The sequence below is a fragment of the Filicampus tigris genome, chromosome 17 (assembly GCF_054856515.1).
Source record: "Filicampus tigris isolate MCC_2025a chromosome 17, RoL_Ftig_1.0, whole genome shotgun sequence".
NCBI lineage: Eukaryota > Metazoa > Chordata > Actinopteri > Syngnathiformes > Syngnathidae > Filicampus > Filicampus tigris.
The window spans coordinates 3,700,527-3,728,456 of record NC_141233.1 but is presented as its reverse complement, the minus strand read 5'-3'; the positions used below and the strand labels follow the sequence as shown (position 1 = coordinate 3,728,456).

At 39.4% G+C, this 27,930-nt stretch overlaps 3 protein-coding genes and 1 long non-coding RNA gene across 6 annotated transcripts; 1 reads left to right on the top strand and 3 right to left on the bottom strand.

Moving 5' to 3' along the window:
• Window positions 1-754: 754 nt before the first annotated feature.
• Window positions 755-5,498, bottom strand: mmp30 (matrix metallopeptidase 30). The gene is made up of 10 exons (XM_086012437.1): window positions 5,268-5,498; window positions 4,548-4,801; window positions 4,303-4,451; window positions 4,099-4,224; window positions 3,855-4,016; window positions 2,810-3,014; window positions 2,586-2,716; window positions 1,959-2,118; window positions 1,147-1,250; window positions 755-1,063 (listed from the first exon to the last, which is right to left on the bottom strand). Exons 1-10 carry the CDS (start codon window positions 5,409-5,411, stop codon window positions 960-962), a joined length of 1,539 nt encoding a protein of 512 aa, XP_085868563.1. The 5' UTR covers window positions 5,412-5,498; the 3' UTR covers window positions 755-959.
• A 1,335-nt stretch (window positions 5,499-6,833) lies between these two features.
• LOC147132925 (collagenase 3-like) lies at window positions 6,834-10,631 on the bottom strand. The gene is made up of 10 exons (XM_086012441.1): window positions 10,533-10,631; window positions 10,157-10,401; window positions 9,911-10,059; window positions 8,773-8,901; window positions 8,524-8,685; window positions 8,323-8,446; window positions 8,110-8,243; window positions 7,861-8,020; window positions 7,674-7,774; window positions 6,834-7,552 (listed from the first exon to the last, which is right to left on the bottom strand). The coding sequence occupies exons 1-10, from the start codon at window positions 10,629-10,631 to the stop codon at window positions 7,443-7,445; spliced, it is 1,413 nt and encodes a 470-aa protein (XP_085868567.1). The 3' UTR covers window positions 6,834-7,442.
• LOC147132924 (uncharacterized) lies at window positions 8,186-18,480 on the top strand. The gene is made up of 5 exons (XR_015081852.1): window positions 8,186-8,285; window positions 8,355-8,452; window positions 10,203-10,395; window positions 18,180-18,232; window positions 18,311-18,480. It is a non-coding gene; the product is annotated as an uncharacterized LOC147132924 (long non-coding RNA).
• Window positions 14,179-26,678, bottom strand: LOC147132923 (collagenase 3-like). Of its 3 annotated transcripts, none has more exons than XM_086012440.1 (11): window positions 26,426-26,678; window positions 18,651-18,709; window positions 18,278-18,525; window positions 17,942-18,090; window positions 16,518-16,646; window positions 16,260-16,421; window positions 16,026-16,161; window positions 15,278-15,411; window positions 14,877-15,036; window positions 14,685-14,788; window positions 14,179-14,593 (listed from the first exon to the last, which is right to left on the bottom strand). In XM_086012440.1, the coding sequence occupies exons 3-11, from the start codon at window positions 18,433-18,435 to the stop codon at window positions 14,484-14,486; spliced, it is 1,242 nt and encodes a 413-aa protein (XP_085868566.1). In that variant the 5' UTR covers window positions 18,436-18,525; window positions 18,651-18,709; window positions 26,426-26,678; the 3' UTR covers window positions 14,179-14,483. The 3 variants fall into 3 exon arrangements, with proteins under 3 accessions (XP_085868566.1, XP_085868565.1, XP_085868564.1); XM_086012439.1 differs by lacking the exon at window positions 26,426-26,678 and adding an exon at window positions 24,525-24,583; XM_086012438.1 differs by lacking the exon at window positions 26,426-26,678 and having other exon boundaries at window positions 18,651-18,752.
• Between the last annotated feature and the right edge of the window lie 1,252 nt (window positions 26,679-27,930).

Sequence of the window (27,930 nt, the reverse complement as noted above, 5' to 3'; positions counted from 1 at the left end):
ATAATCAGGATGAGCTGATCATTGCAATTCCTAATGTGCTAAGAACACCTTGATGCCTACATTTATATGAAACTAAGCAAACATTAAAACCAAAATAACACGTTATTACAGATTGACCAGTCAGGAGGTGGGCCATTGTTCGGTTTTAATCAAAGGACAATTGAGGCACATAACTTTGAAAAATCACAATGGTAATTATAACATTTTTTGATGAATACTGTAAAATGTGTTGACTTTGTGGCTAACACTGTGAATTGCTGTGGTGAAACCACCCTCCAAAGAGGTTTTCCCATAACTAAATTGCCCTGACGTAACTACAGTGGTAACTGCAAGTTATAAACTTAAATGGTTCTGTGAGCCCATTTGTAACCTAAAACATTAATAAATCAAGGTAATTTCTACCATTGAAATGAATGGAAATGCAGTTAATCCGTTCCGGCCTGGATTGCACCACACATAGGCAAGGACAAAGATGTTTCAAATTTGGACCAAAATATCAATTTAATAAAGTAACAAAAAAGGTTTAACAAAGGCTCAAACATCAACTGATATATCAAGACTTGGGCCCAACTTAACAATAACAAACGGAAAACTCAAACAAAACTAAATCATACTTTTTTTTTGCCAAACACCCAACATTATTTACCTTGCTTTTCCTCATGTGGCAATGAGGTAAAGAATCAGTAACAGTGAAATATATATTTACAGATGTGTTTTTTGTTGGTGTAAGAAAATAATTTGATCACATACAAGCTGTCATTTATTTTCAAAGCTTTATTAAAGATGACATACCACCGGTTCTGCCGTTATGTGGCATTATTTGAGCCCATGCTGATAACTAATATCAGATTATACATTTCTAAGAAGCTAAATCCCCTATCACCTACAGTATACTAGAATTGGTATGAACTATAGATAAAAACTGAAGTTTGGTGCTCATGTCAGACTTGGGTGACGGTTCAGTCACAGTCCATCCAGTCAGCGCTCATAAGGGTGCGAACTGCTCTTCTTCTCATATAACTGTATTGTGTCTGCCTGGATCCATACGAGAAAAACAGGTATCCTGCAAAATGGGGTGTCTCATTTGCATACACCCAGACAACATACTGTATGTAGCAGAGAGACTAATCTTTGAAAATGACCTACCTCTGTAGTCAAAAGCAGCATCAACTCTGTAGCCAATCCCGGGGAGCTCTGTGCGAATCAATTTTGGGTTCCTACGATCCATTCTGCCCCTCCGTTCGTTGTAGCTATAGACGGAAAATAACTAACATTAAGACTGACTAAAATAGTAGCAGACACTACCAGTACATTGTGCTATAAAGTTGACCTCTTTAAAGGGCAGTCAACTCAAATTTTTTACAAGAATATGTTCCATGCAGGCCCACAAGGCAAAACACGGCATTCTGATAAATATTGCATTTCCAAAAAATCTACCCGCTTTTAGCTATCTCAGGGAGTGGCCATTTTGTGACTTGCTGTCGACTGAAAATGACATCACAGTTGCTCAGGGCTCAGGTGACAACCAATCATGGCTCACCTGTTTTCTGAAGCTGAGGTTGCCAATCATGGCTCAACTGTTTTCTGAAGCTGAGCCATGATTGGTTGTTACCTGAGCAACTGTGATTTCATTTTCAGTCGACAGCAAGCGACAAAATGGCCACCCCCCGAGATGGGCAAAAAACGCTGGATTTTACAACTTAACTCATTCCATAAACACAATATCAATTAGAATGCTGTGTTTCGACTAGTGGGACTGCACTGAACATATTATTTAAGTACACCACTGCAAAATACAACCTAAATAGTCAACTACCAGTAATTGTTTACGTAATATGTCTCTGATTATGTCAATAAAAACACAACGCAGTAGAAATATAATGCTCTGTTTTTTTTTGTAAATGCTGCAATTGTGTATATTTGTCTACTGTATGTTCAAAGCTGTCCAGATTACTCACCTCCAATATTTGTTCTTTACAAAGAAGAGAGTTCTTCCCACAAATGGAACATGGACGGCGGCATCTACTTTGGTGACAGATGCAGGCAAGCCGAAGTCGGTGAGAGGTTTGGGATAGCCAGGTAAGACAGTGTTTCTTTTGACTTGCCAGTAGTGGTCCCCTTTGTCATAGAAATGTCGAGTTAATATGTTGTAATTGTTGACTGGTTCCTACTTCATATTTCACTCAGGCTATTAGTATTTATCTAACTCAGTGATTCTCAACCAGTGTGCCGTGCCCCATTAGTGTGATGTGAGGGATCATCAGGTGTGCTGCAGAAAATTATCCAATGTCAATTATTTAGACAAAAATATATTATTTTCTAATATTTTTTGATAATTACGTAGCTAATTTATGTATGCCAAGCATGTGTAGCAACAGTCAAAACAATTAAATGCTCTTCCATTAGAGGTAAAGGTACATAATTTTCCTGCATATCTACTTTTTGTGAATCGATTTGCTAAGTGGTATGCAGTGTATTTTTTTCTGATGTGAAATATGTGCCTTTGCTCTGCAAAGGTTGAGAAACACTGATCTAATTATACACATACAGAATCTGCAGCTTCATTTGATCCAACTCATTTGTACCTTCAATTAAAAACACTGTGCCACGTGCCCAATACTCATAAGCAGCATCAACTTTGTTGATTCCAGGCCAGACCGAATTAATTGCCTTCGTGGTGACACCATCCCAGTTGCTGCTCCTCTCCCAAAAATGGCTTGAGAACAAATGAGTAGATATTGATTACACTTTCTGGTAAAAGTAAACATTTGTTTCTTGCGGGAGTGAAATCTAAATTTATTTGTCTTACCTGCCTTTGAAGAAATAAAGATGACCCTGTATGGAGGTTGCGGCATCAAACATGAGATTGTGGCTACACCTGTCTGGTTCTTGCTCAGGTCCGGGCTCTGGTTGCTGCGTAGGTGCAGGCTCTGGTTGTTGTGTAGGTCCAGGCTCTGGTTCAGGTTGCAGTTTTGGTACAGTTGTACTTGTTGGTTCAGTTGATGATCTGACTCCTATAGAAATAATATCTTTACACCTTACAAGGTATACCCAACCCAAGAATGCTTATCTAAAATGTATTTGACACAAATGCAAATCGAATTAAAGAATAACAGAACACCAATCCATCCATTTTTTGGATTACTTATCCTGTTCAAGGGTCACTTGATGAAACAAATTGTTAGAGTAAAATTTGACTTGGTTCCTGAAATACACTGAGTACTCACCGGACAATATCACTGGAATACAATAAGAAATGCCTCCAAGTTCTGTATGAATAATACTCAGTTTATATTAATACATTCAAATATCTATCAATTTTATAGTTCAGTATGTTTAAAATAATGATCATTTTGTGGTTTTATCAAGACAGTTGAACAGGGATTTTAAAGAAATGTTGAGCTCATTGGGTTCTATTTTCATGGACAGCACATCTGCGACTGTGCGCAAATGTCTGAGGATCCTGATTTTTGTGCCTGTGCGTTTGTCAATTTGGCAACTGACTTCAGCCAATCTCGGCGTGCCGGCGCAGCAGAGGGTGTGTCACTGGAACTGTTGCTGAGGCAGCTAGGATGGCTACCATCTTGCTAGCCTGATGCAGCAGCCAATCATATTTTAGCAGTGCGTGTCCTGCAGCTAATTATATTGCTGTGTTGGCCGTGACCACTCCCACCACAGCGCAGACCCCCCTCTTTCAGATCTGCCCTGCGCTCATCTACAAAATTACTAACAGTGTTTCTAACCAGCCGCCGTGGAGGATTTACGCTGTTCACCAAAATAGAGCCCATTATATTGTCCCGATGTATCTCATATTGTGGCATTACTTTATCGCTGCCATGAGGCCAAACTCTCACCGTATAGTGCCTGCACTCCCTGTTTGTCATCGTCTGGTAGCACATAGCCTTCTGTGTTAACGTACTGGTAGGTGGGGTACATCAGGGCTGATCGAACCTTCGAGTGGGATAATCCGAGTGCATGCCCAAACTCGTGGGCTGCCACCAAGAACAGGTTGATTCCTGTAAACAAAATTACATGGAAACATTGGGTACATTCTTAGCTTTGGCAGAATATGTTATAACAATTAGTTGATCGGCGCACCTGATGAAGTAAGACTCCAGGTTTCATCTTCATCAAAATGGGTGTCACCTCCTCTGCCTCCACCAGGGGAAAAGGCATGAGCCAAGACTCCACCCTCCCCATCAAAGGGTGCAAAATCTCCATGTTCTGGTTTGGAAAGAGACATCTTTAGTATCCTATATACTACGCAATCAAATGTCTGCCACAAGATGCGGGACAACTTACCACGAGCCTTGAACCTGATCATTAGGTCTGCAGTGCCGGTTTGAATCTGCTTGAAATCCAAAGGAATGACGTCACTGTAGATCTGCAGGGCCTTGGCAAGTGTGGCATCCACGAAACCTTGACTCAAGTCCGGTGTATATTCAACTATCCTGGTAACATTTAACACACACTTAACTAATTGTAGGCTTAACCAATCGATTCAGTGTTGAATTACTGCAATGTGCTCCAATAGGAAATTGCCAAACCTGTATGTGATCACATTCTTGTCCCACTTTGGTTGCTGATTATAGTGGGCATACTTGAATCTATTCAAGTCTGTGAAACCACAGCGAGGTTGTGACATCACTTCCATGGTGTTGGTGTCCAACTGTCCTGTCACCTCCAGGCCAAAGAACTCTTGCATTATTTTGAGAGTGTCTGTGAAGGAATCAAGACTGCTACGCTGTGTCTCGCTACTGGTGGTGACGCCCACTTCAGAGAAATATTGGGAAAGGTAATCCTAGACAAAAAAAACACACACACTGATTCCCAACCAAAATGTACAAACTTGTAAATTAATTTTTTGGGGTAAAATGTAGTAAATTATGTAAATGTTACACAGTTCTATTGACAAGGACTAAACAAGGAGGGCCTTATGTTTTGTGCACCAAGAATTCACGGAAATCATCTTTAACTCATTCACTGCTATTGGCGTATTTATTTGTCTTTTCACAGTCCCGCCATTCAATCCCAGGGATTTATTTATATTTTTTTCTATTTTTTTCAAACGTTATGGTAAAAGAGGGTCTGAAAATGTCTGGCAGTGAATGAGTTGACATCTTAAAACCCCCATAATTGGTCATGTTATAGGGATCAAAGTCACCACTTCTAAACTTCAGTGGCGTACAGAATCTCAGAATACTATCACGTTTGATTCTCTCTAATACCATCACGTTAAACTGATCCACATTTGCAGCGGTGTTTACCTGAGCTTTAGCGAGATCTTCTTCGCTGGTTAGGATGGTCGGCACAGCTCCGCTAACAGCTACTGTCATCATCATTAACGTAACTTTGACAAGTGATGGACCTTCCATGATTATTATCCTCCTGCACGTAAAGACTAAGTGCATGCAAAAATTCTTCTTCCCGTGCTCTGCACGCTCGTAAAGCCCTTGGTTAATTCCTGCGCTAGTGTTTGGGATATGAGGTTAAGAGCAGAGAAAGATGCAAGACTGGGCAGTAAAACATTCCATTGATTGTCTGAACAGGCCCTTTGTGAGAGCATGTAACTTTGTATTAGATACACAACAGTTTGTATCTATGTTTGGGCAGACAACATTCTTAAGATGTGGTTAACTGCTTGACGAACTTGTGCTTATAATGAGAACATAATCGAGGGAATTGTGATTTGACACAAGGGACAACTGGCTACTTCCATGTTTACTTTGTTTAACTTAACTGTATGTTTTCTAAAATTTGCTTTATCAGACACCCCATATATCCATTCCATTTGGGGCTCTTATATACATGAAACCAAACAAATTGAGCATTCGGTACTTGGATTTATAAACAAAACACACAAGGCATGTACCTACAAACTGAGCATTGTTATGCAGAGTACAGGGGTCCTCAGTTTATGACAACATTGATATATGGTGAGTTTACAAATGGAAACAGCTGATACTAGTTTGCGCAATTGTGTAATACATTGTTACGCAGCACAAGGAGGCGTGCTCACTTAAAAGTCAGGGTGCAAACATTGAAAACGTTTCTGTAGCCCTCTAGAACCCCCTTTACAATGCATAACTGTCATTAAAATGTGATTAGGTCGTTGGTAGACAGCAGTTTAATCACTAAATACGATTCAGAATGTGTCGTCTGCCGTTTGAATCTCGCGCCCCCTCATCTTCGGCTTTTTCCGGAGATGTGACGTCACAGTAGCCGCAGGATTCAGTGACTACTAAACATGAACCGTCCCATAACGCCCCCTTCTGCTCGTTTTAAAATCCTCTCATTCCAAAACATCGCTCGCCATTGAATTTGCTGTGTTTGTTGCGCATGGTAATTGGCAATTGCATGGTAGCGCAATTGTACAGTCTATGGTGTAGCGAGCTGTTTAGCTATATCTACGTCACTTCCGGCGGCTAGAGCCACGATTCTTCGAGCTTCCATGAGGTTCGGAAACACTCGGAATGAGTAAGGAAAACCTATTTTCTAATCGATCTGTGGTTGACAACTTGCACGAAGTGACTTGTATGTATTATAAAACCTATTACCAATGAGAATATGTATTTTAACAGACTCTGAAAAATGTTTGCACCCTGACCTTTAATGCCGTATTTACTGTTTTTTTTAATTTTTGGCCTCAAGTGTTTTTCGTGAAACTATTGTTATAGTGTGTCTACAACTCTGTTAGTTAAATTTCAACTTACAGATAAAATCAAGTTGTGTTGGAACTTGCAACACCGTAGTAAATAAGGATCGCCTGTGCATCCTTTGGTGTCCCAGCAGCTCAAAATTATTTACAAGTGACCCAAAAATGAAGACAGGAATGCAAATAATACCAAATTTTATTCAAACAGTATATTAATGTAATACAATAAAAGTAAATAGGTTTCATTAAACCGCATATTTGATTCATTCTACATGTCAAAAAAGACATTTCAAACCCAAACTGCAAGCTATGAGTTTCCCCCTTCAATGTGGGCCTGACGATCGACTACTGACCAGCATATTTTCACTCACTGTGGGAGAAGAAGCGAGAATCGTGGCATAACAACGAAAGCTGCTTCTCCTTGACAACACGCCTGTTCGCAATGCTCTGGCAATCTGTCAATTCAAAGGCTGAGAAGAACATGGCCATGCTGGAGCGTGCTCACCTGACAAGGATGGCTCAGTGTGATTTTTTTTCCCTCCTTCCTCAATTTGGAAGATCTGGATGACATTAAGTTGGCTATGATGACAGCCTTGTGAAGGATAATTCAAGGAGTGTATGAAGGCATATGGCAGAGAAGGCTCGGAAAGTGTGTTAGATTCCAGGCGGAATACGTTGAAGGGGAAAACTTTGAGTTTGGAATTCAGATAGACCTGTATATTGACACCAATCCTAAAATCTTTCTGACGCACTAGTAGCATACAAAAAAACTTGGGCTCAAAGTGGTCTAGAAGTTAGTGCAGCGTAAGAAGTATCTGTTTCTCAGTACACGGAACAATCTTCCGGTTGCCAAGTTGTACTCAGACATGTAAGGTCCATTGTAGATGTAGGTAAAACCTGGAAAAAAGGTGTAATGTAAGTTCATAAAATATTCTTTTCATTTTTGAGTAAGCTCTTTCCTCCGTCCATCCAGCATTTTTTGTTGTTGGTGGTGGTGGGAGCAATTTGCTTTTCTCACCTCTGTATTGGAAAGCGGCCGTCGCTTTACTCAGACCAGAAAAGGTCTGATCAATACGTTTGGGGAATCCATCGTCCACACTTTTTTCGGCCTCATCAAAACTACAATGTAATAAGGGGAAAGGGGAAATTGAAGGTCATAGTATATTGTTTGGCTAAAAAGAAAAAAAAGAATGCTTGTTAATTACCTGTAGTAAGAATTCCCCACAAAAAACAGAGACTTTCTTGATTCCACATCATAGACAGCTGCATCAATTTTCCTCACACTTCTGGGCAGGCCGAATGTAGTGAGTTGTTGGGGATAGCCACGGACCAGATTGTAGCCAGAGAACGCCCACACTTGCTGATCTATAGGCGGAAAAGACAATAATGGCTGGGCCTGAATATCGGCACAGGGTCGGTGCTTCAACAGGTTTCATAAAAAAATAAAAGTGTACCTTTGAAGATATAAACTCTGTCTGCATGTGTGTTCTCGTAAGCAGCATCGATGTTGGCTGGAGCACTGGGCCAAAAGTTTGTGATGCGACTCTGCTGAGGTGACCTGCTCTGAGGGAAGCTTCGCCAGAAGAAGCTGAAAGCGCACAAGCCCGGCCATTTAGAAACAACATTCATAGTATGCCAGTCTGTATTCTCAAGTTATCCAGTGATACCTGTCTTTAAAGAAAAGCATTTCTCCTCGCAGGGTAGTCACAGCATCAAGCACCATGGTTGAGTCACAAGCATCAGGAGTCGTGGGGGGTGTTGGTCCTGGCTGAGGAGAATCTGTGTTCGCGCCTGGAGGTAAAATTGGTTTTTAATTACACTATATAGTTTGGTGGAGGATTGCATTTGAGCTGTCTGCTGATACACACCATATAAAAATTGGATGCCTTTGACATCATCCTGGGGCAGGACGAATGTGTCAGGATTCCTGTACGAGTACACGGGATACATGAGGGCGCCTGGGTCATCAGAATGAGTTAAGCCCAGGGAGTGACCAAACTCATGGGCTGCTACCATGAAAAGGACATATCCTGCAGCAAAAAACACACAATCAGAAAACACGTCCAAAGCCTTTCAATGCTACGAGTACTGTATGAAAATATACCTGAATAACTCACCAGAATTTGAACGGAACGTGAAGGTCTCATCCTCGTCAAAGTGAGCATCTCCTCCAATGCCGGAAGATGGGGCGAAGGCGTGAGCCAGAGTTCCATCAGGGCCATCAAAGGGGTAATAATCTCCATGTGCTGAGAAAAAGAACAGATTTGGCAAACTAAAACGAATATATTGACCTCGGTTCCCTAAGTGGGTCAGCTAATATCTGGGAATTCTTCCCATGCCAGCTACACAAAAATCATCTTTGTGCATCACTAGAATACCACTTTGTGAAATATTTTAAAGCGGAAGTCAACCCAAGCATATTTCATTCAAGAATATGTTCTATGCATGCCCACTAGTTGAAACAAGGCATTCTGATGAATACTGCATTTGTGGAATAAGAGTTAATCCACCCATTTTTAGCCATCTCTGGGGGCGGCCATTTTGTCACTTCTGTCGACTGAAAAGGACATCACAACTACGCTGGGCTCAGGTAACGGCCAATCATGTCTGACCTGTTTTGTGAAATTGAGCCGTGATTGGTTGATACCTGAGTCCTGAGCAGTTGTGATGTCATTTTCAGCCGACAGAAGTGACAGAGTGACCGCCCCCTGAGATGGCTAAAAACGGGTGGATTTGCTGATTAACTCATATTCCACAAACGCAAAATGAATCAGAATACCATGTTTCAACTAGTGGGCATGCTGGGAACATATTCTTGAAAAAAAATGTGTTTGCGTTGATTTCCCCTTTAAGTTCCAATGAGATGGTAGGCTAAAACTAAATTACTTCAAGATGCTACATGCACTGACATGCCACTGGTGTTGTTGTGTTATTGTTGAGTCATATGTTATGGAACAGCTGCATAATTGGTTGTAACAGTGTCACTCAAAAATGCACTCTAGATAAACTAATGGCCTGTGTGAGTGTTTTGCTGAGCTATACTCTCACTAATGTGACATCGTAAATGAAAAATAATATATATAAATTGTCCGTTGACTGCAGGTCCAGAATCAGATTATATTTTTAGTTTCATATTTAATTGCTTCATAGCTTCTGTTTTTTTGTGTTTTGAGAACATAAAAATATGACAAATTGACGAAAGTCTCGCAAACAAGCCATATAAAAATGCAATAGAAATACAGATTTTATACTTACACTGGCGACCAAATGAAATCATGATGTCTGCTGTGCCGCTGTATATTCTAGTGAATTTAAGAGGAGTCACTTTGGCCCAAACATTCAGGGCTTTTTCAATGGAATTATCAACTTCTGCCCGTAACATGTCTGGTGTGTAGTTCTCTATCCTGCGGATTGAGAAAAATACAGAATTTAAAAACATTCATAGATACCAAAAAAATAATAATAATGTGTGTGACTGTCCTGCCTTAAACACTCTTTTACCTGTATGTCAGACTTTTTTTCTGCCACTTGATGTCGTTTCCAAAAGTGGAGAAACTGGCCAAGTTATTATCCGGAACGCCACAGCGGGGCTTCTTCATCATCTCCAAGGTGTCAGCATCCAGTGTTCCCGTGATTTGTAAACCGAAGAATCTCTGCATTTCACTAAGCCTCTTGCTGAGCTGACTGACCCCACGTCTGGAAGGTCTGCTTTCCTCTGTTAGGTTGAAGAATGACTTCAGGTAACCCTGCAACAACAAAAATAGCAAGCAAAATAGAGATACATGTAATTGTGGCAAGTCGATTGCTACCAAAAACTACAATTGAGGTGCAGTAAAATAGGCATAGTTGTAAGTAAATGTAAAAAGATCAAATTCACCTCTGCCAACCTTTCATCTTGACTCGTAATTTCTGCTATTGGAAGACAGTAAGCGGCAACTGCCAGGTTCAGTAGAATGCAAATGCTGAAGGATCTCATGTTTCCTCTGTGATTGTGTTGTGTTGTCCCTGTACCAGAGGTGCTGTTATATAGCATTGGAATTGGGGGGTGGGTGTGTTGAGCAACAGTGTTCATGAGTCAGTGATGAACGAACAACAAGACTGACTTTGGTTAGTCATCAAATAAAAATTATGAAAATATGATGACATAAGCAAACGGAAAACTATACATACCTGCATAATAGACTTAATTTGTGATGATAATATACCACAAATGCTCTCTTACTAACATGCATTTAAAAGTAAGATGTGCCTTAGGCATGCTGTGTCTTGTTGTGTCCATTTTATGACCCGATGCAACATTTTTCCGTAATTATTTCCACGCTGGTGCTGGATGTGTGCTCAAATGAACAAATAAGGAAAAATAGGACATAAAGGCATCATGAGGTCGGCACTGTCGAAACATGTTGATGCTATCCAAACAGGCAAGATCAACAGGTGATTTTACTCATGAAAAGCAGCATACCGGGAAGGTTTAATTAAACCTGTCAATAAAACTTGAGTGGCAACCGTGGAAAATACAATATGCATTTTTGGAAAGAACTGGCCTCATTTATCTGAATTTCCAACAACCAATACATGCATGCTTTTTAAGGAGAACGTGACATCCACCAGTGTATAAATATAAAAGGTTTTCTTTTGAAGAGTAAGTCAACCCCAAAATTATCTTTACAATAATGTATTCTATGCGACTCCACTAGCCAAGACATGGCATTTTGATTAATATTGTATTCGTGGAATATGAATTAAGCAGCAAAATCCACCCATTTTTAGTCATCTCAAGGGGCGGCCATTTTGTCACTTCTGTTGACTGAAAATGACATCACAGTTGCTCAGGGCTCAGCTAACAACCAGTCACAGCTCACCTGTTTTCTGAAGCTGAGCTATGATTGGTCATTACTTGAGCCCTGAGCAACTGTGATCTCTTTTTTAGTTGACAGCAAGTGGCAAAATGGCCCTTTAGATGGACAAAAATGGGCGGATTTTGCTGCTTAACTCATATTCCACAAATACAAACTAATCTGAAGGCCGTGTTTAGACTAGTGGGGCTGCATAGAACATATTATTGTAAAGAAAAGTTTTTGGTTGACTTACACTTTAAGGACTCTAGCTTGCATACCACCAGTTGCTTGCCACACCTTTCTGAGAAATTCAATAAAAAGGTCGAAGAATATGTGCATTAAGAACCTCGGTTAGTTGTTTTGTCTCTGTGAAAAACGTTGGATAGCTGTCATTTTGTTGGGAATAAATTCAATCTAAAAAAGGACAAATATATTCTCCCAACTTTGAACACTATCCTCTACCTCATTTGAACCAAGAACACTTGAACAGATGGGTATTGGTCGACTTGGAAATAGATTCTAAGGTAGAGCTCACATTGGTAGATTGGTTTAATAAAGGAAGAGATAAAAATGAAACATTGTGTCTTTAGTGTACACACTGGAATTATTACTCATCAAGTAACAAACGAATTGAAAGATCCATGTTTGTGATTTATTGTGGAATGAAATACAACTTTTCCAAGCAAAGATCTGGTGGGTTACATATGTTCATCCGTGCCGCACATTCCCTACAGTCATTCATTAACTTGGTGATGTAGTGGCACCCTAACCCTAACCCATCCCTAAGTCAGTTAGGTTGGTTTTGGTCTGGTAATTTATTGTCATACACATACAGCAGTTTAATACAGAAAGGATTGTAATAATGGACCATTCAGTTTAATACATTTTATTCTTGCGCTTCAGGTACAAGTAGACAAAGCCCTATTAATGAAGATCTGCTCATGACCTGTGATTCAATCCTCGTGAGTTATTCTATCTTGGATATACAAGTTTCCAGAATTACACAATATAATATTGTATTTTAAAGGTTGTTATTATTATGACTTACACAATAAACACATTTGCCCACGACTAGCATGAATCATAAGCAAGCCAATGAGTCATGCGATCAAACAGTAACATAATGTATATTTTGTTTAGGGTATTTACAGTCACTCCTAAAATTGAGAGTAGTCCGGATTTATTTTGATATAATATGAAATTAAAGTAGTCCTGAAAATTGTCAAATGTGTTTAAGGTGCTATTGTTTTTGTCGTCAAGATGGCAGTGGCAGGTGACCCAAATGAAGGAAGTAGGCATGAGCATAAACAGGAACATTGAACCCCCCCACCCCAAAAAAAAATTCTAAAAAGTATGAATATCATCAACAGCTACTGCTACTAAATCTGAAGACGCGTTTTAAGGTGATTCATGCATGACAACTACAGCGATCTGATAAGAACTTAAACAAGTTGGTGGAAAGGTACAGTCAAAAGATGAATGGATGACTGAGAATGGTGTGAATGACTGACACAGGTGAGACTAATGAGTCAGCGTATACACAAGGGAATTACAAGCATTGACACTTTAAATTGAGCTACACACTTACTGAGTAGTTCCTCCTCTTCCGACTAAATCAGAAAAGGCCTGATTACCAGATGTCTCTGAAAGATTATTCTGACCGATTATCCTGTGGTGTGGGGAATGACTTTTTGGAACTGACAATTGTACATGTTAAACCTGTTCAATATTTCTGATTGCAAGTCCTTATGTGTGTGGCCAAAGTTTGTCTTTTCCACAGGATCTGGACTGATTCATGAATTGTTTCTTTTTCATTTCACCGGTCACTATTTTGGAGGATGGCTCACTGTCAACCTCTCAAGTTGACAATGCTTGCCTGCAGTCAGGTTCTGTAAGGCCTCGAGCTTGTATTTGGTTAGTCTGTCTGGTTTACTTTGGTCAATTACTTTCCTGCTATGTCTTTTCAGACAGATTTTACTTAAAGGATACTTACTTAAAGGCCGTGATTGGTTGTTACCTTAGCCCTGAGAATATGTGATGTCATTTTCAGTCGACAGAAGTGACAAAATGGCCGCCCCCGAAGGTGGATAAAAACGGGTGGATTAACTCTTATTCCGCAAACGCAATATTTATCAGAATGCCCTGTTTCAACTAGTGGGCTTGCATCGAACATATTCTTGAAAAAAAATATGTTTGGGTTGACTTCCGCCTTTAGGTTCCGTTGATTTTACTCGCCCTTAGTGTGCTTTTTGATGCTCCAGTTTTGCCTTACCTCTGATTAATTGGTGGTTTGGATTCGTCACTGTTTGCCAATTGACTAAGCCGGTCACACCCATTTGTCTGCCCTGTCACATTGTCCTTTTGTGCAGTGCCCAACATGGGAACTTGTTGGTTGTGTATTTTCAATCTCACTGTAGTGGACCATGCACAGGCGAAGACAAAGGTGTTATTGATCCATATAAGATATCCATCACACTCAGCCTTGAGTCATTTTGTTGCTGTCTTCTTGTCAGATTTGGAGTAAACATTAGTGGTAAATTTGACTGCTGAATTTAATTGTGATCAGATGACAGAACCTAATGATAAAGTGAGAGATATCGACAATCGACCTTATTAATTTATGGCGACTGCATTTACACCACAAAATGCCTTATGATGTCGTGCTAAAAATGAGCTGACAACAAATGAATTACTAGAATTGTATTTATTCTACATCTTTGCATCTACAGTATACATTCAAATGTGCAGTCACTGTAGTGTAACATACAATACATACATCCTTCTATGAGTCACTTTTTAACTTCATTTAACTTGATGAAAACACAAAAGTGGTAAAACATTTTTAAAATAATGAATAATATTATTAGGAAAAAATATATTTAAATGTACATAGTTAAAGAAAATATCAAACAATTACAGTTGGATTGAATACATTTAGATTGGTGTCCACTCATTTTGATTCTTAGTTCCTTCACACAAAGTAAGATGATCTAGTAGTTGGTGCAGGGCAAGAAGTAGTTGTTTCCCAACACACGGTAAAACGTCCCGGTGCTCAGGCTGTACTCAAACATTTGGGCTCCACTGTAGATGTAGGTAAATCCTGGAAAACAGAGGCTCAGTTTTATTTATTTTTGTCTAGGTAAAAATCTGGAATTGTATACAACAATCTACACTGATAGATTGTCACTCACCTTTGTACTGGAGAGCTGCTGTCACCTTCCCGGTTAGGCCACTAAAGGTCTCATGAACACGTTTGGGGAATCCGTTGTCCCTTTTCTTAGTGGCTTCATCATAGCTTTGGACAAAAAGAATATTTAGATCTATTTGCTAACAGTCACCTCATTCCTACACATCGATGGCCTAATCGTATCATTAGAACATACCTGTAATAAGAGCTGCCAACAAAGAATAGCGTCTTTCTCGATTCCACATCATACAGAGCTGCGTCGATTTTTGTCACTTGTTTGGGCAGACCAAAAGATGTTATTGACTTAGGGTATCCTTGAACGAGATCATAGCCACGGAAAGCCCAAACTTGACGACCTGCATCAAGAAAAAACTTTTAGAGGAAGCACGACAGAGATGATATTTGGTATGAAAACAGGTTTCATTTGGAGACAAAAGCTACATTCACACTTCGTTAGTGGCAATTCGTTAGTGGCTTTGGCACACTTGGCTCGAAATGAGACTGCAGGAGGACTGGTAATCATGCTGAGGCATGCTAAGCCAGAACTAGCTCAGTGTGATTGGGATCTAAAATGGAGACCGATTGCATATAATGTACCTTTAAAGAGAAAAACATTCCCTGACTGTTGGCTTTCATAAGCAGCATCAATTCTATTGGGGGCATTGGGCCACAGGTTGGTGATGAAACTTTGCTGAGGTGTCCTGTTCTGAGGGTAGACTCGCCAAAAGAACCTGAAACCACACAATACATGAATTCACTACAGCATATTCATATGTTTTTAGTTGTGCTGTCAAGCGATTACATTTTTTTAACTAATTAATCGCAAAAATTTCCATAATTGATCGCGATTAATCGTATTTTCATTTTCTTACAAAGCTTGGAACCAATATTTACTTGAGTAAAATCTTGGAATTAATATGGGGAAAAAAAATATTATTTCAATTTAAAGACTGTTGTAATAGCTTTCTTTGATCCTTGAATACGATTCTTTTCCTGTAAAATATAAGAGTTGAAAAATACACCAAAGACGTACAATTAATATGATATTTGAATTTGGCTATGCAAAATGTGCAAATTATTTTGGATTTCTCCAATGAGCCGTCAAGCAACCTTTTAAAGCAAAACTACGTAAAAGTTCGTCTTTGTGACAGCGACTCCCCTCTAAGTTTGGCTGCAAAGTGGGCAGAGGTCGACTGCCACAGGAACTAAATAAAACTGAGTTAACTGAGTTAATTTTTTTTAGTGCGTTATCAAATTTGAATGAATCTCCATAGTTAATGCTTTAACTTTGACATGCCTAGATTTTAGTTTGACATTTGTTTCAGTTTTTCAATTACTGTGATACCTTTCTTTGAAGAAGAGCATCTCTCCTCGCAGGGTGGCCACAGCGTCAAGCACCAACCTTGAGTCACAAGCATCAGGAGTGCTGGGGGGCAGTGGTTTATCAGGATTTGTGTCAGGATCTGTGTCAGGATTGGGACCTGGAGATGAAATATGTGCTATTATTACTTGATGATTTTCAGAGAAAAAATATGAGACTTTTCATTACATTTTGTAAAAGCAACTCGCTATTCCATACCATAAAGAGACTGGATGCCTTTGACATCATCTTGCGGCAGACGAAAGTTGGAAGGGTTTGTGTATGAGTATATAGGGTACATGAGGGCACCAGGGTCATTAGAATGACTTAATCCCAATGAATGACCAAACTCATGAGCTGCCACCAGGAAGAGAACATATCCTGCACAACAGCAAACACAAAATAATCAGTCGTTAGCATATTCTGAGGCATTGTCAGAGTTAACATATGAACGCATACTCAATTTCAGAAACTCACCAGTATTTGAACGGAAGGTGAAGGTCTCATCCTCATCAAAGTGAGCATCTCCTCCAATGCCAGAAGATGGCGCAAAGGCGTGGGCCAGAGTTCCTCCAGGGCCATCAAAGGGGGAATAATCTCCATGTGCTGATAATAACAATATATTTACATCAGAAGTGACACACCTAAGGTTACAGATACTTTGCAGAATATCCTAAATTCACCGTGCGACAGTCTTTGTACTCATGATTAGCAAAACACGGGAAATAGTTTTCAGATAATGCCTGCACTAACTTGCCAGATTGTTCTGTTTTTTGTTGAGTGATACAGAATGTTATGTAACACTGTGTAAATGATATTTTGGATGCTTTGAAAACAAAAGTGTCTCTCAAATATGCACCTGGCCTTATAAGAGAAGTCAACAGTCTTTTGGGGTTTTGCCAATGAGAAAATGCTGCTCTCACACTTTTGCAACACGAATGCTAACACATCTAATAAGTCAACTATAATTATTTATAAGATTGTGTCGCAAATATCTTTGCTTATTCAGTAAATTGTGTCTACAAAAATTATCTACACCAGGGTTATAAATAGTTTTGGATTTTTCATTATAGTTCGTTTTCATTTCATTCTAACTTTTGTTATTATTTAATTCAGTTTGTTTTTATTAGCTTTTAACATTTTTGAAAATGCTTCGTTTTAGTTTGTATTAGTTTCAGTATTACTTTGAGGTTTTTTATAGTGAATTTGTTGACTGCAAGATAAGTAATAAAAACTACAATTCCCAACAACAGTTCGACCTTCGTTCTTCTGTACGGATAAACAGTAATACTGAAATAATTGCATTTAAAAAAAAAAGCTTATTTATTAAATTAATGGACAACGATGAAAACAAAGAATATTTTCGCTATGATTATAGTTAGTTTCAGTTTGTTTTATAGTGGTAAAATGTAGTTCCAGATAGTTTGTTTATTTTCTTTTGTTCATGATAATGTATTTCAGTTTTAGTTTTACTTATTCCATACGTTTTCATGAACAAAACACTGCCAAAAAAGATTAGGTTTGTTGTCGGGATTGCTAGCAAACAAAGTGCATTTTGACAAAAATTTTAAATCAACGAACTGTGGTTGTATGTTTTTTGTCCCAAATTTCACTAGAACGTTTTAGTACTTGTAAAAGGTGATTTTCCACTCTTCCCAGCAGTCTTGAACGCAGCTTTATTAAAAGTTAATAGTGAAGTCAAAATATTCCTATTCATTAATTGATTTCTATTTTGTTTTACTCTGTGGAAAAAATAGAGCTAGAGATGATGTGCAAACTCAACACCGAAGGGCCCAAACTGAGATTGATCAGTTAATTCACTCGATTTAAAACCCATTGACACACCCAATACTAAAGAGTTTCATAAACATCCCATTTTGAAATGAGGATTCTGTACTTACACAGGCGACGAAATGAGATCATGATGTCTGCTATGCCACTGTAGATTCTCGTGAATCTAAGAGGGGTAACTTTGGCCCAAACGTCCAGCGCTCTTTCTATGGAGTAATCCACTTCTGACTGGGACATGTCAGGTGTATAGTTCTCTAATCTGCAGATTGAGGAAAAACACAGAATATGAACCAAATATAATGATTTGATCGTTTGTCACTCACGTCCTATGTATTTTCATTTCTACAGCAAATCCTGTTCTAGGTCACAAGTGAGCTGGAGTTTATCCCAGATGATTAAAGGTAACATTCCATTTGTCACTGTTTGTACCATTGAAAATCATTTACCTGTATGTCAGACTATCTTTCTGCCACTTGTAGCCGTTTCCAGAAATAGAGAAACCAGCAACCTTATTGTCTGGAACGCCACAGCGGGGCTTCTTCATCATATCCAAGGTGTCAGCATCCAGTGTTCCAGAGATTTGTAATCCGAAGAATTTCTGCATGTCACTCAGCTTTGTGTTGAGTTGACTGATCCCACGTCGGACAGATGGGCCACTTTCATCTTTGAGGTCATAGAATTTTCTCAGGTAGCTCTGTAAAAGAAGGCAACTTTATCATCACAAACATTTTACAGACTATAATATGGGCACTCTAGGTTAGATAGATTGTCTAGATCAATGTCAAGCCTACTCACGTGAAAAGCACAATCAAAACATACCTCTGCAAAAGTCTCATCCTGCGCTGTCAAATGCGACACAGGCCCACAGTAAGCTGCAGCTGCGAGGCATAGTAAAATGTTCACCTTAAGAGCACCCATGCTTCAATCTTTTCAACTTGTGTTTCTGTGCTCATCGCAGTTCTTATATAGCCAAAATGGTTCAATACTGAGAAACCACAAATGTCCTAATATGGATAAAGGGGAAGTTGTGTGTGTGATTACTCACCCAAATTCAAAGTTTTCCATAACAGCTCTGTAAGTGTGATTTGACAAAGTATGCTTCGGCATATTAACAATAAAATATAGAGGAATTCGATTGAATCTAACATAATGACATAAAATAGAAAGTTTGAATATTAAATGTCTGCAACCATGCATTCAACAGCTATAGCCACAAATTATTCAATAGGATTGTTGTAGCTTTGCAACAGACTAAATCCAATAAATGATTGTGTTGGGGGAATTGTTTCTTTCCATAGAAGATAATTTTCATTTGAGCCCAATACAATCATATTTTAAATAATAGCCAAATTAATACAGTACAACACATGAGCTCTTGTATCTTAGTGTGTAAGTGTACCTAATTGCCAGGTTTTGTTATTGCCCATGCCGTAATAATATGTAGGCACAAAGCAATAACAGAAATGGAAAGCAGTTTGGCAAAAATGATCTTTTTAAAACTGGAATATCCTCTTGTGTGATGTTCGTGTCACTTAACTTATGCATCATAGCATTTGCTAAATATTAGTTAAATTTTTAAATGTGTCAGTCTGAAGACAATGTGAAACTAAGGCAGAAAAAAAACACTGTTATATGTACACTTTTTTTGTCTTCTGTATAAGGATATAAGGGTATCTTTTAAATTAAAAGATAATTAAATTTATCGAGTAATAAAATATTTTCAGTCGAAAAATAGAAACATATTAGTACTTTAACTAAACGTTTACATTTAAACATTGAGCAGCTATATGACGAAAACACAACACCAACAGCTGAAAATTGGCATGAGAAAATTACATTATTACAACACCATATTACATACAAAGAAAACATGAAACCACTCCCTTGGCGTGCCAACCATTTCCACATTATAGTTTGCAACAGTTATTGCCAAATATGGACTCATCATTTTAACAAACATGTAGGCCCAGGCTCTAGGGTATTTTGTAGCTTTCTTTTGTTGGCTTTATGCTCAAAATCCATATAAATTCCAATATTGCATTTGCAGATTTACTGGAAATAAAGACGTTCAGTTGAGTTGGAGTCAAATGTGAATAAAATACCGTATAATTTAAGGAGGGAGCAATGTATTAGCATTACAATACCGCTGTTGAGTTAAAATGCGGCAGAATTTTGTTCAATTTTAAAAACATAACTTGGAGTTGAAAAATTACTTGAGGCTGAATTCACGGCACCTCTACTCAGCTGCAAGTTGTGTGCTCTTATTTCATTTCACTAGCTTCTGTTAAATCAACTCCATCAAGGCGCTCAATTTTACATGTAAACAGGGATTGGTAACATTGGTAATCAATTATATTCACGTAACCAGTGAAATAACTTGCAAGCGCTGGCACTATCTTTGCGTTAGCCAACATGTCACAAGTCTGTGGGTTACAAAATGTACTGACCAAACCAATTCCACAATCTAACTCATGAAAAAAAAACATAGCGATGATGCAATATGTGAAACGCATATTGGCAAAAACGCATTTCTATGTAATACACAATATGAAAGGCAAGACAAGGAAGGTGATGTAACTGCTCTGAGACGACAGCAGCAACTATGAAGTAATGGTGATCACATCATTGTCTTAAGAGGCTTATTGTACATGAATTTTGTGCACGGCCAACACAGAAAAATAGTTTGGGCTCTGTATTCCATAATGGTTGATTGAAATCAACATGCGCTTTAATGGCTAATATGACAGAAAGATACTTACTGCTTCTCATAAGATCAAAGTCATCAAGATGAATCAGCTAAGAATCTACGTAAGCTGACCGCAAACCAACACAAGGCAATTCTTCAGCCATACAGGAAATGCATAAATTCTAGTTTCATCACCGCCAAAAGGGAACTAGTCTGATTCAACTTAAGTAAACTAGCAGACACTGGCCACAAATGCACGATCAATCAAAATCAGGCTTTGCACACTGCAAAAATGAACTGTCTAAATATAAGAAATAAATACTTGCTTTGAGAGGATTCAGACTAATAACAAGTTAAAATATCTGCCAGTTCAGTGAGATAATTACACTTGGTAAGATTTCTTGAAATAAGAAAAAATATCTTCACTTTTGAAAAGAGAGAAATACCATAAAGTAAGAGGTGAAGCACTAATTCCAAGCGCTATATTTGGTCAAATAAAGTTGTTTAAACTAACCTACCATGCATGTTTTTGGAATGTGGGAGGAAATCAGAGTACCCAGAGAAAAGCCACTCAGGGACAGGGAGAACATGCAGACCACACACGGGAAGGCCAGGGCCGGATTCAAACCCACGACCTCTGGACTGTGAGGCAGACTTGCTAGCCAGTCAACCAGCGTGCCACCCTGGAGTTCATTGCAACAAAAATGAAAGACCTTTTGAGGATTTATGGCATACATGCAATCAAAGTAAACTGGAAGGTCCCCACTAATCATCAGTGTGAATGAAGTGTGTTAATATTGGTACAACATCTGTGTTGGTAATAATAATGTCACCAGTTACTAGTTACTAGGACGTTCTTGAAACAACTTTTTACAGCTAAAAGTTCTCTGAAAACATAAACTATAGCATCAAACTGAGAATTTGACAGTAATTTTGCTCATTTTGCATGCAAACGAACACATTTTAGGATCTGCAAACTAAGAAATAAAAGACAAATAATTTTAATTTTAATTCGATTTTAAGGTACTTTTATTAGTTTATAAATGTGTTAATGGTCTTGGACCATCTTATTATTTATTTGTCATCGCAGGGACTCCTTGGGTCCGGGTGGCCGGCGGCCTCTACACTTTGTGTGGGGTCCGCCTGTCTAATCCGGGCCGGGGGTCTCTGTGGCCATGGGCTGTGATTCCTCTCAGCGCGGATGAGCTCCCCTTGGGTACCCTTTCCTCATATGGTTTCTCTGTGCCTTGTCATGTCTTTTTAACACATTTTAACAGGTCGTGCACTTTGTGTGGGTGTGTGTGAGTGAGTGCTGATGTACTGGTGGATATATGTCTTTGGGTTTGTTCGAGGGAGGGCGTGAACGGATCTTCTTTTTATGTTATGTTTTGGATGTTTTAGAGCACTTTGACTTGCATTTTTAAGTATGAAAAGTGCTATATAAATCAAATGTGATTGATTGATTGATCATCTTAAAACAAAATTAATAATCTTACAAATTCTGCTCTTGCAAAGTATATTATTCTCAAAAAGACTTTTTGGCTTGTTATAAGAATCTAAGTCTAGGTTAGATAGCTGATTTTTGCAGCGATAGTAATGCTAATGTTTTGGTATTAGAAATGTGTGTGCTCTGCTACTCTGGGTAGTGATGCACAAGAAAAATATACATACAGCAACAGGGTAAATCTAGCACGGATGTCAAACTCTAGTCATCGAGGGCCGGTATCCTGCAATGTTTTTGACGTTTCCCTGCTCCAACACAGTCAGTTTGAGTCAGGTGTGTTGGAAGAGGGAGATGTCTAAAACATGCAGGATGACTTGATGACTAGACTTTGACACCTGTGATTAAATTATACGGTATGTGTGAAACATAGACAAAATATGGCCTTATTTGGATGTAAATCTGAGATCATTTTTGCGCCTACATGCATCCCAAAAATCACATTCAGTCAGTTCCCGTTTCAGCAAACCGCTAATGTTTACATCATAGCAATGTGAAAAGATGATTTGGCTACGTTACTTTTGTCTGTTTCATCATGTGTCATCTATTGTGTTGCGTGCTCTTTGACAATATAAGATATCGTTCACATATAGTTCTAATAGTTCAAATGTTAGATACGTACAGTACTGTAACATGTGCTTTTCAGTTAGTTTTCACATGCATTAACTTTTGCCTGGCACAATATAAAGCTTCACATTTGATATTAATGCCAATTTGATTTCTTTAGCACTAAATGCTGAACAGCTATGTCATACATACACATCATATCATCTTTGCAATGTATGCAATTTCAAATGGAAATACAAAACCATCGGTTTCATTCAGTTCATCTTTAACATATTCACATATCAACTATTCCAAGGATGGATTTTTATGTCTTTTAAGAATCTAGACATTCAATCCCAGGAATGTATTTAAATATATATGTATTTTATGTTTCCATGTGGAAGGGTAAAGGATGGTCTGAAAATGGCCGGCATTGAGTTTCATATACTGCTGACATTGCACCAGAACCTCCTATGTAATCATCATGAATTTGGTCAAATTCATATTTTTTTCCAAAAAGATATACTCCTATTTAGCAATATAAAATGTTAAAAATGGCTTTCTCTGTTTGATAATGCAATGTTAATGGGTGAACATGCCTGTTTTTGGATCTCCTGGATAATGCAGATTTTGGAGATATGAGGATTCCGCTCGACGGCAGCCTTATGCCCGTAGCTCGTCGTTGCTGACAAACTCACTAAAAACTTACACCGTCAATCTGTTTTGCCAAGAAAAAGTTGCCTGAACATAATGTTGAAATCAAAGGTAAGTGTATCGCATGGGTGAGTTACCAGAGGGTTACTTTAGACCAGGGGTGCCTGCACTTTTTCAGCATTGTGAGCTACTTCTAAAATGACCAAGTCAAAATGATCGATCTACATTATTTATTTATCCCTCCATCCATTATCTGTAGCGCCTACGCGGGCGTGCTGTCTTTGGGGAGTAGGCGGGATACACTCCGGACTGGTTGCCAGCCAATCGCAGATTTATTTATTTATTTATTTGCACTTAGAATTCTTTATATGCAATGGTAATTTATGTAACATAATATATAATGCATATTTGGTGTACCTTGCATAACTGTATGAACCCATATTGCACAATGCAACAAGTGAACATTTTCTGCCCTTTCCTCTGACGACTTGCACAAAATGGAGTCAGCCAGAGATGGAGTCCGGACAGGAGCTGCTGATAGCGCACATTTCCCAGTGAACATCAGTCGTGTTGCAACGGTACTTGGACTTAATATTTTTATCAATGGCCCATAAATGCCGCTCCAGATTCAGATTCAACCAGCAAGCGCCCCGGCGGATCGACTGGCGTGACGCACCAGTCAGCGGCTGTCTCAGTCGCCACCACCAACACACTGACTGACTGGCAGCCACGACACACCACTGGACCATTGGAGGGCCCCCGTCGGCTGGCCTCGCACCGGTGTCAGGGCTGATGGCTCCTCTGGCCTGAGGATCATTCTCCAGCACCGGGGATACCAAAAATGTTTCCAAAAAATCGTACATCTTAAGATGTAGTCTGCAGGGAGCTTCCACGGCAGCAGAGGGCTCCACCATTCAAATGTATCACCCAGAAAAAGGGTACAAAATAATTTCCAAGGTGTTAAATGTACACCATGAAACACAGTAAAGAGTCATCATTGATAAGAGTAAAATTGACACGATGGTGACATAACAAGGAACTGGATGTTCCTCCAAATGAGTATGGACTGTTTAGTACATGTGACAACATCCTCATTATGTCTGGGGTATAAGGTAGGCAAGACGTAAGCCTTATCTTGCAAGGATAAAGTCTTAGCCTGGCCTCATTCTGCAAAAACACACTTGAACTCTCCCAAATGCATGTGGGAAAATGTGTTATGGTCCGATGGTTGACCTTTTTGCCCAAAATTCCAAAAGGTATATTTGGCGCACACACAACACTGCTCATCACCAAAAGAAAACCATACCTTCAGTTAAGCATGGTGGTGGCAGCATTGTGCCCTGGAGCTGTTTTTCTTCAGTTGGAACTCTGGTCCTAGTCAAGGTGGAGGGAATTATGAACAGTTCAATATCAGTCAGTGTTAGTGCAAAGCCTTCAGGCTTCTGCTAGAAGGCAAATATGTCTGGAAAGCCAACTACAACATCTTAATTTGTGTTTAATCTGAAACATTTTAAATGGTGCAAGGTATGTACTGAAGCCAATTTAACATGGCTTTGAAAGTGATTGGTTACTTCCAAACACAACCATATCCCCAGATATAACAAGGTGTGCAAACTTGTCTCAGTTGTTTATTTTTACTTCACCTCTCAAAAGATTTTTTTTCAACTGAGGTGTAACCTTGGCCCAGTTCAAATGGTTTTGGTGTACATCTTCATCTAGTCACAACAGTCGGAACAATTGCTTCACAGCAAGAACATTCAGAGTTCAGCTGGGGCCTGTATCCACTTTCCTGTGCTTCCATTCCCTTTGGGTAGTCCTCCCACAGTCCAAAAATGTATGTTTGTTGTTTCAAAACACCTTAGAAGGCAACAGGCTCAGGCTTGTTGCAGCAGCCCGCCATTATGTGGCTAATAATCACTGTATAAAAAGGATGTTATTGAAAGAGACACACAGTCCCTGGAATGTTTAACAATGCCTCTACCTGCACCAAACTGTTCAGCTAACACTTGCTACTAGGGGTGTAACGGTACCACTTTACCCTTTTTTTGCGGTCCGTCCTCCGTCTGTGACCTGTGTACCCTTCCGTCTTTGTCCCTCCGTCATTATTCATGAAAATTATCGTGCTCCGATATTCCGTCCTTCTAAAGTGCTTCTGTGCTTACATTACCCCCCCCCCCCTCAAAAAAGCCCATATGTGCACCCATAAACATTAGTTATAACACATTAGCTGGCTAATTTCAATCCCTTATGCACATCCGCTTACCGACGGAGGGTATCTGAGTGGATTGAATTGTTTACAATTGTTTAACCAAGATAGCATTAAAAGCCCGGATAGAATCTGACGTCGGACGTCGATAAGCGTTGGGGCGTCGGACTGCCCCGTCTGATTGATGTAGCGAACACCGTCGTAACATCGGATCCCGTTGGGAAGCATCTGGTGGGCGTTCCAACATGTTGAGTCAATGTTGTATAGCTAGCGAATCCGCGCACGGGGCAAGAACAGGAAGTGACGAATGCGGATAAACAGTAAGTGATGGAAAGCCTTGAGAATTCTGTGCACAACACTGTGTCAAGAACGTGAGGATTTTTTAGATTTTATAGCGGTATGCATTGTTTACGTTTTTATATTCCACCCCCACAAATAGCTTTCCGGTTGGCTTTTTCAAACCATGAGGAAGAATTACTACCGCCGCTGATGGGATGGAGCGGGTATTACATCTCATGCATGCGCAGAAGATACTTGAATAGTCAGCGTCGCTGTCTGTCGTTGCGGTGTACTTTTCCAGCGTGAGGTGCTGACAGTCAGCCCGACGCCACAGGGGATAAACGTCGGTCGTATGCGTATTAACGCAACACATTTTCAGTTTTTATTGCATTTCGCAATAAAAATGATTATTCTAAAATAACGCGTTGTTACTTTCGGAGGAGATCAAACGTCTTCCACATCCGGGTCATAGCTTTCATGGTGCAGCAGAGCTGGCATGACCAATCAGGTTTTTATAGATTTTTACATGACCCATCAGTTTTCCTAGATTTTTTACAGTCCCAGACAAGGGCATACTTCGCATGCAAAGGGGTTTGTACTCAATGTTAAGAGTTAGTTAAGAAAACTAAATTGCGGTCCACCTTCTTCCTCATCAGTGAAATGGTTGTCCACTATAGGACAGACGATGCCTTTGAGAACAATACTGCAGGGAGGGAACGCACATGAAAAACAGGCTTAGTCATAGCTGCTCCGTGGTATTGTGGAAGAGAACAATGGTCTTTCTTTTTTAAAAGAACCCAACACAACTGGGGCCTCTGGGGCAGAGGACCCGAATGCAGGGAGGCAGGAGAAGCAGGGCTTACTGAACAAAACTATTTATGAACAAAAAACAGCATAAGCAAAGTACTAAAAAACCAAAAACTCAAAGTAACAAAGAAACACTAGGAAACAAAACACAACACTAGAAGAAACAAAACAACATGACAGCGACAACGATCAGGCAAGGACTGAACAAAAACTAGGAACTTAAATACAGGCATACTGACGAGATAATGAGAAACACCTGGACGAGACACAACAAGGTAGGAGGGAGCTGATTGGCTAACACTAGTGGGTGGAATGCACACATGTGGACACAATAATCATTGACGAGACAGACACAGAAATACTGAGGAAACAAGACTGAAAAAAAAAAAAAGAAGACAGACCAAACATGACAAGATAAACTTTAGGTAAGCCGCTCATTTCCTCATTCTCATAAATGAGCACATGTAGAGGCTTATCGTCATATTTTCAGAGGTTGACGTGGGCATAAGTAGAGATGTCCACATAACCTTTGGCGATGATTAATCACAGCTCTCTGATATGATAAGATACAAAAATTGAGCGGTTTACAATGTACTAGTTCCTTTGCTGATGTCACTCCAAGGCATGGGGAAGTGTATCGATTTTGCTGATGAAAAAGGGGCATTCCAGGTGCAATTAATTGTTTACAGAGTGCTCCAAAATCAACTACTGAATGGATTGTTGGAATTAATTGAAATTGATTGATTAAAAAAGAATGCTAATTTAATCTTCACTATTCACTGAATTCACTAAAAGGTTGCTTGGCTTTAGCATGGCGCTAACCTGTAAAAATGGAACAACCAGACAGCATCTAATTCACAAAGCCTGTGCTGATGGTGAAATGCTTCACTAACTGTGCTGCCGAGCAGATTGTGTCTCAGTGCTCCAGTGTTGTTTGTACGTATTTAAATGATACAGTATGAAAAACTGCCCGCCTCTATGCAAATGAGCCTCTTTGATAAATGTCTTATTCACTAACACCAGCGCTAATAGCCCCATGCAGCTTGTGTGAAGCAAAAAACATCTTTAGATTGCTGGTATAAACTTGACACTCCTGATCATGGGAGCAGCGATTGGAGCACGGATAAGACATTGTCATTGCCAGGCGTGCTGGTGAGCGGATAGTATAGAAGGAAAAGCCGTTGGATTTATTCGAATTCTGAAGACGGGGTTTGCCCTGCGACAGTCTAAAATGCTGAATGTACAAAAGCTCAACATTGGTTAATGTCAGAAAACTACTACCACTCCTTATGAAAATTCAGATCTCTACTCATGCCCACTTCAACTTTGGAAAATATCAAAACAATCGCTACCATATTTTGGATTTTATGGGCAATACGTGTTTTTGCCCCCTTCGACTTTCACTATAGAGAAAAAGCTT

Bases quoted from the DNA above. Each gene is read 5' to 3' on its own strand.
- mmp30 (XM_086012437.1), bottom strand. From the start codon at position 5,411: ATGCACTTAGTCTTTACGTGCAGGAGGATAATAATCATGGAAGGTCCA. The intron at 2,119-2,585 runs GTACAAATGAGT...TCTATGACAAAG, and splicing joins CACAGTGTTTTTAATTGAAG to GGGACCACTACTGGCAAGTC. The intron at 1,251-1,958 runs GTGAGTAATCTG...TTCCGTCTATAG, and splicing joins GTAAAGAACAAATATTGGAG to CTACAACGAACGGAGGGGCA.
- LOC147132925 (XM_086012441.1), bottom strand. From the start codon at position 10,631: ATGAGATCCTTCAGCATTTGCATTCTACTGAACCTGGCAGTTGCCGCT. The intron at 10,402-10,532 runs GTGAATTTGATC...TTGTTGTTGCAG, and splicing joins AAGATGAAAGGTTGGCAGAG to GGTTACCTGAAGTCATTCTT. The intron at 8,902-9,910 runs GTAAGTATAAAA...TCTTTTTCTCAG, and splicing joins GATTTCATTTGGTCGCCAGT to CACATGGAGATTATTACCCC.
- LOC147132923 (XM_086012438.1), bottom strand. From the start codon at position 18,749: ATGGGTGCTCTTAAGGTGAACATTTTACTATGCCTCGCAGCTGCAGCT. The intron at 14,789-14,876 runs GTATGTTCTAAT...TTTTGTCCAAAG, and splicing joins GTTGGCAGCTCTTATTACAG to CTATGATGAAGCCACTAAGA. The intron at 14,594-14,684 runs GTGAGTGACAAT...TCTGTTTTCCAG, and splicing joins AGCAGCTCTCCAGTACAAAG to GATTTACCTACATCTACAGT.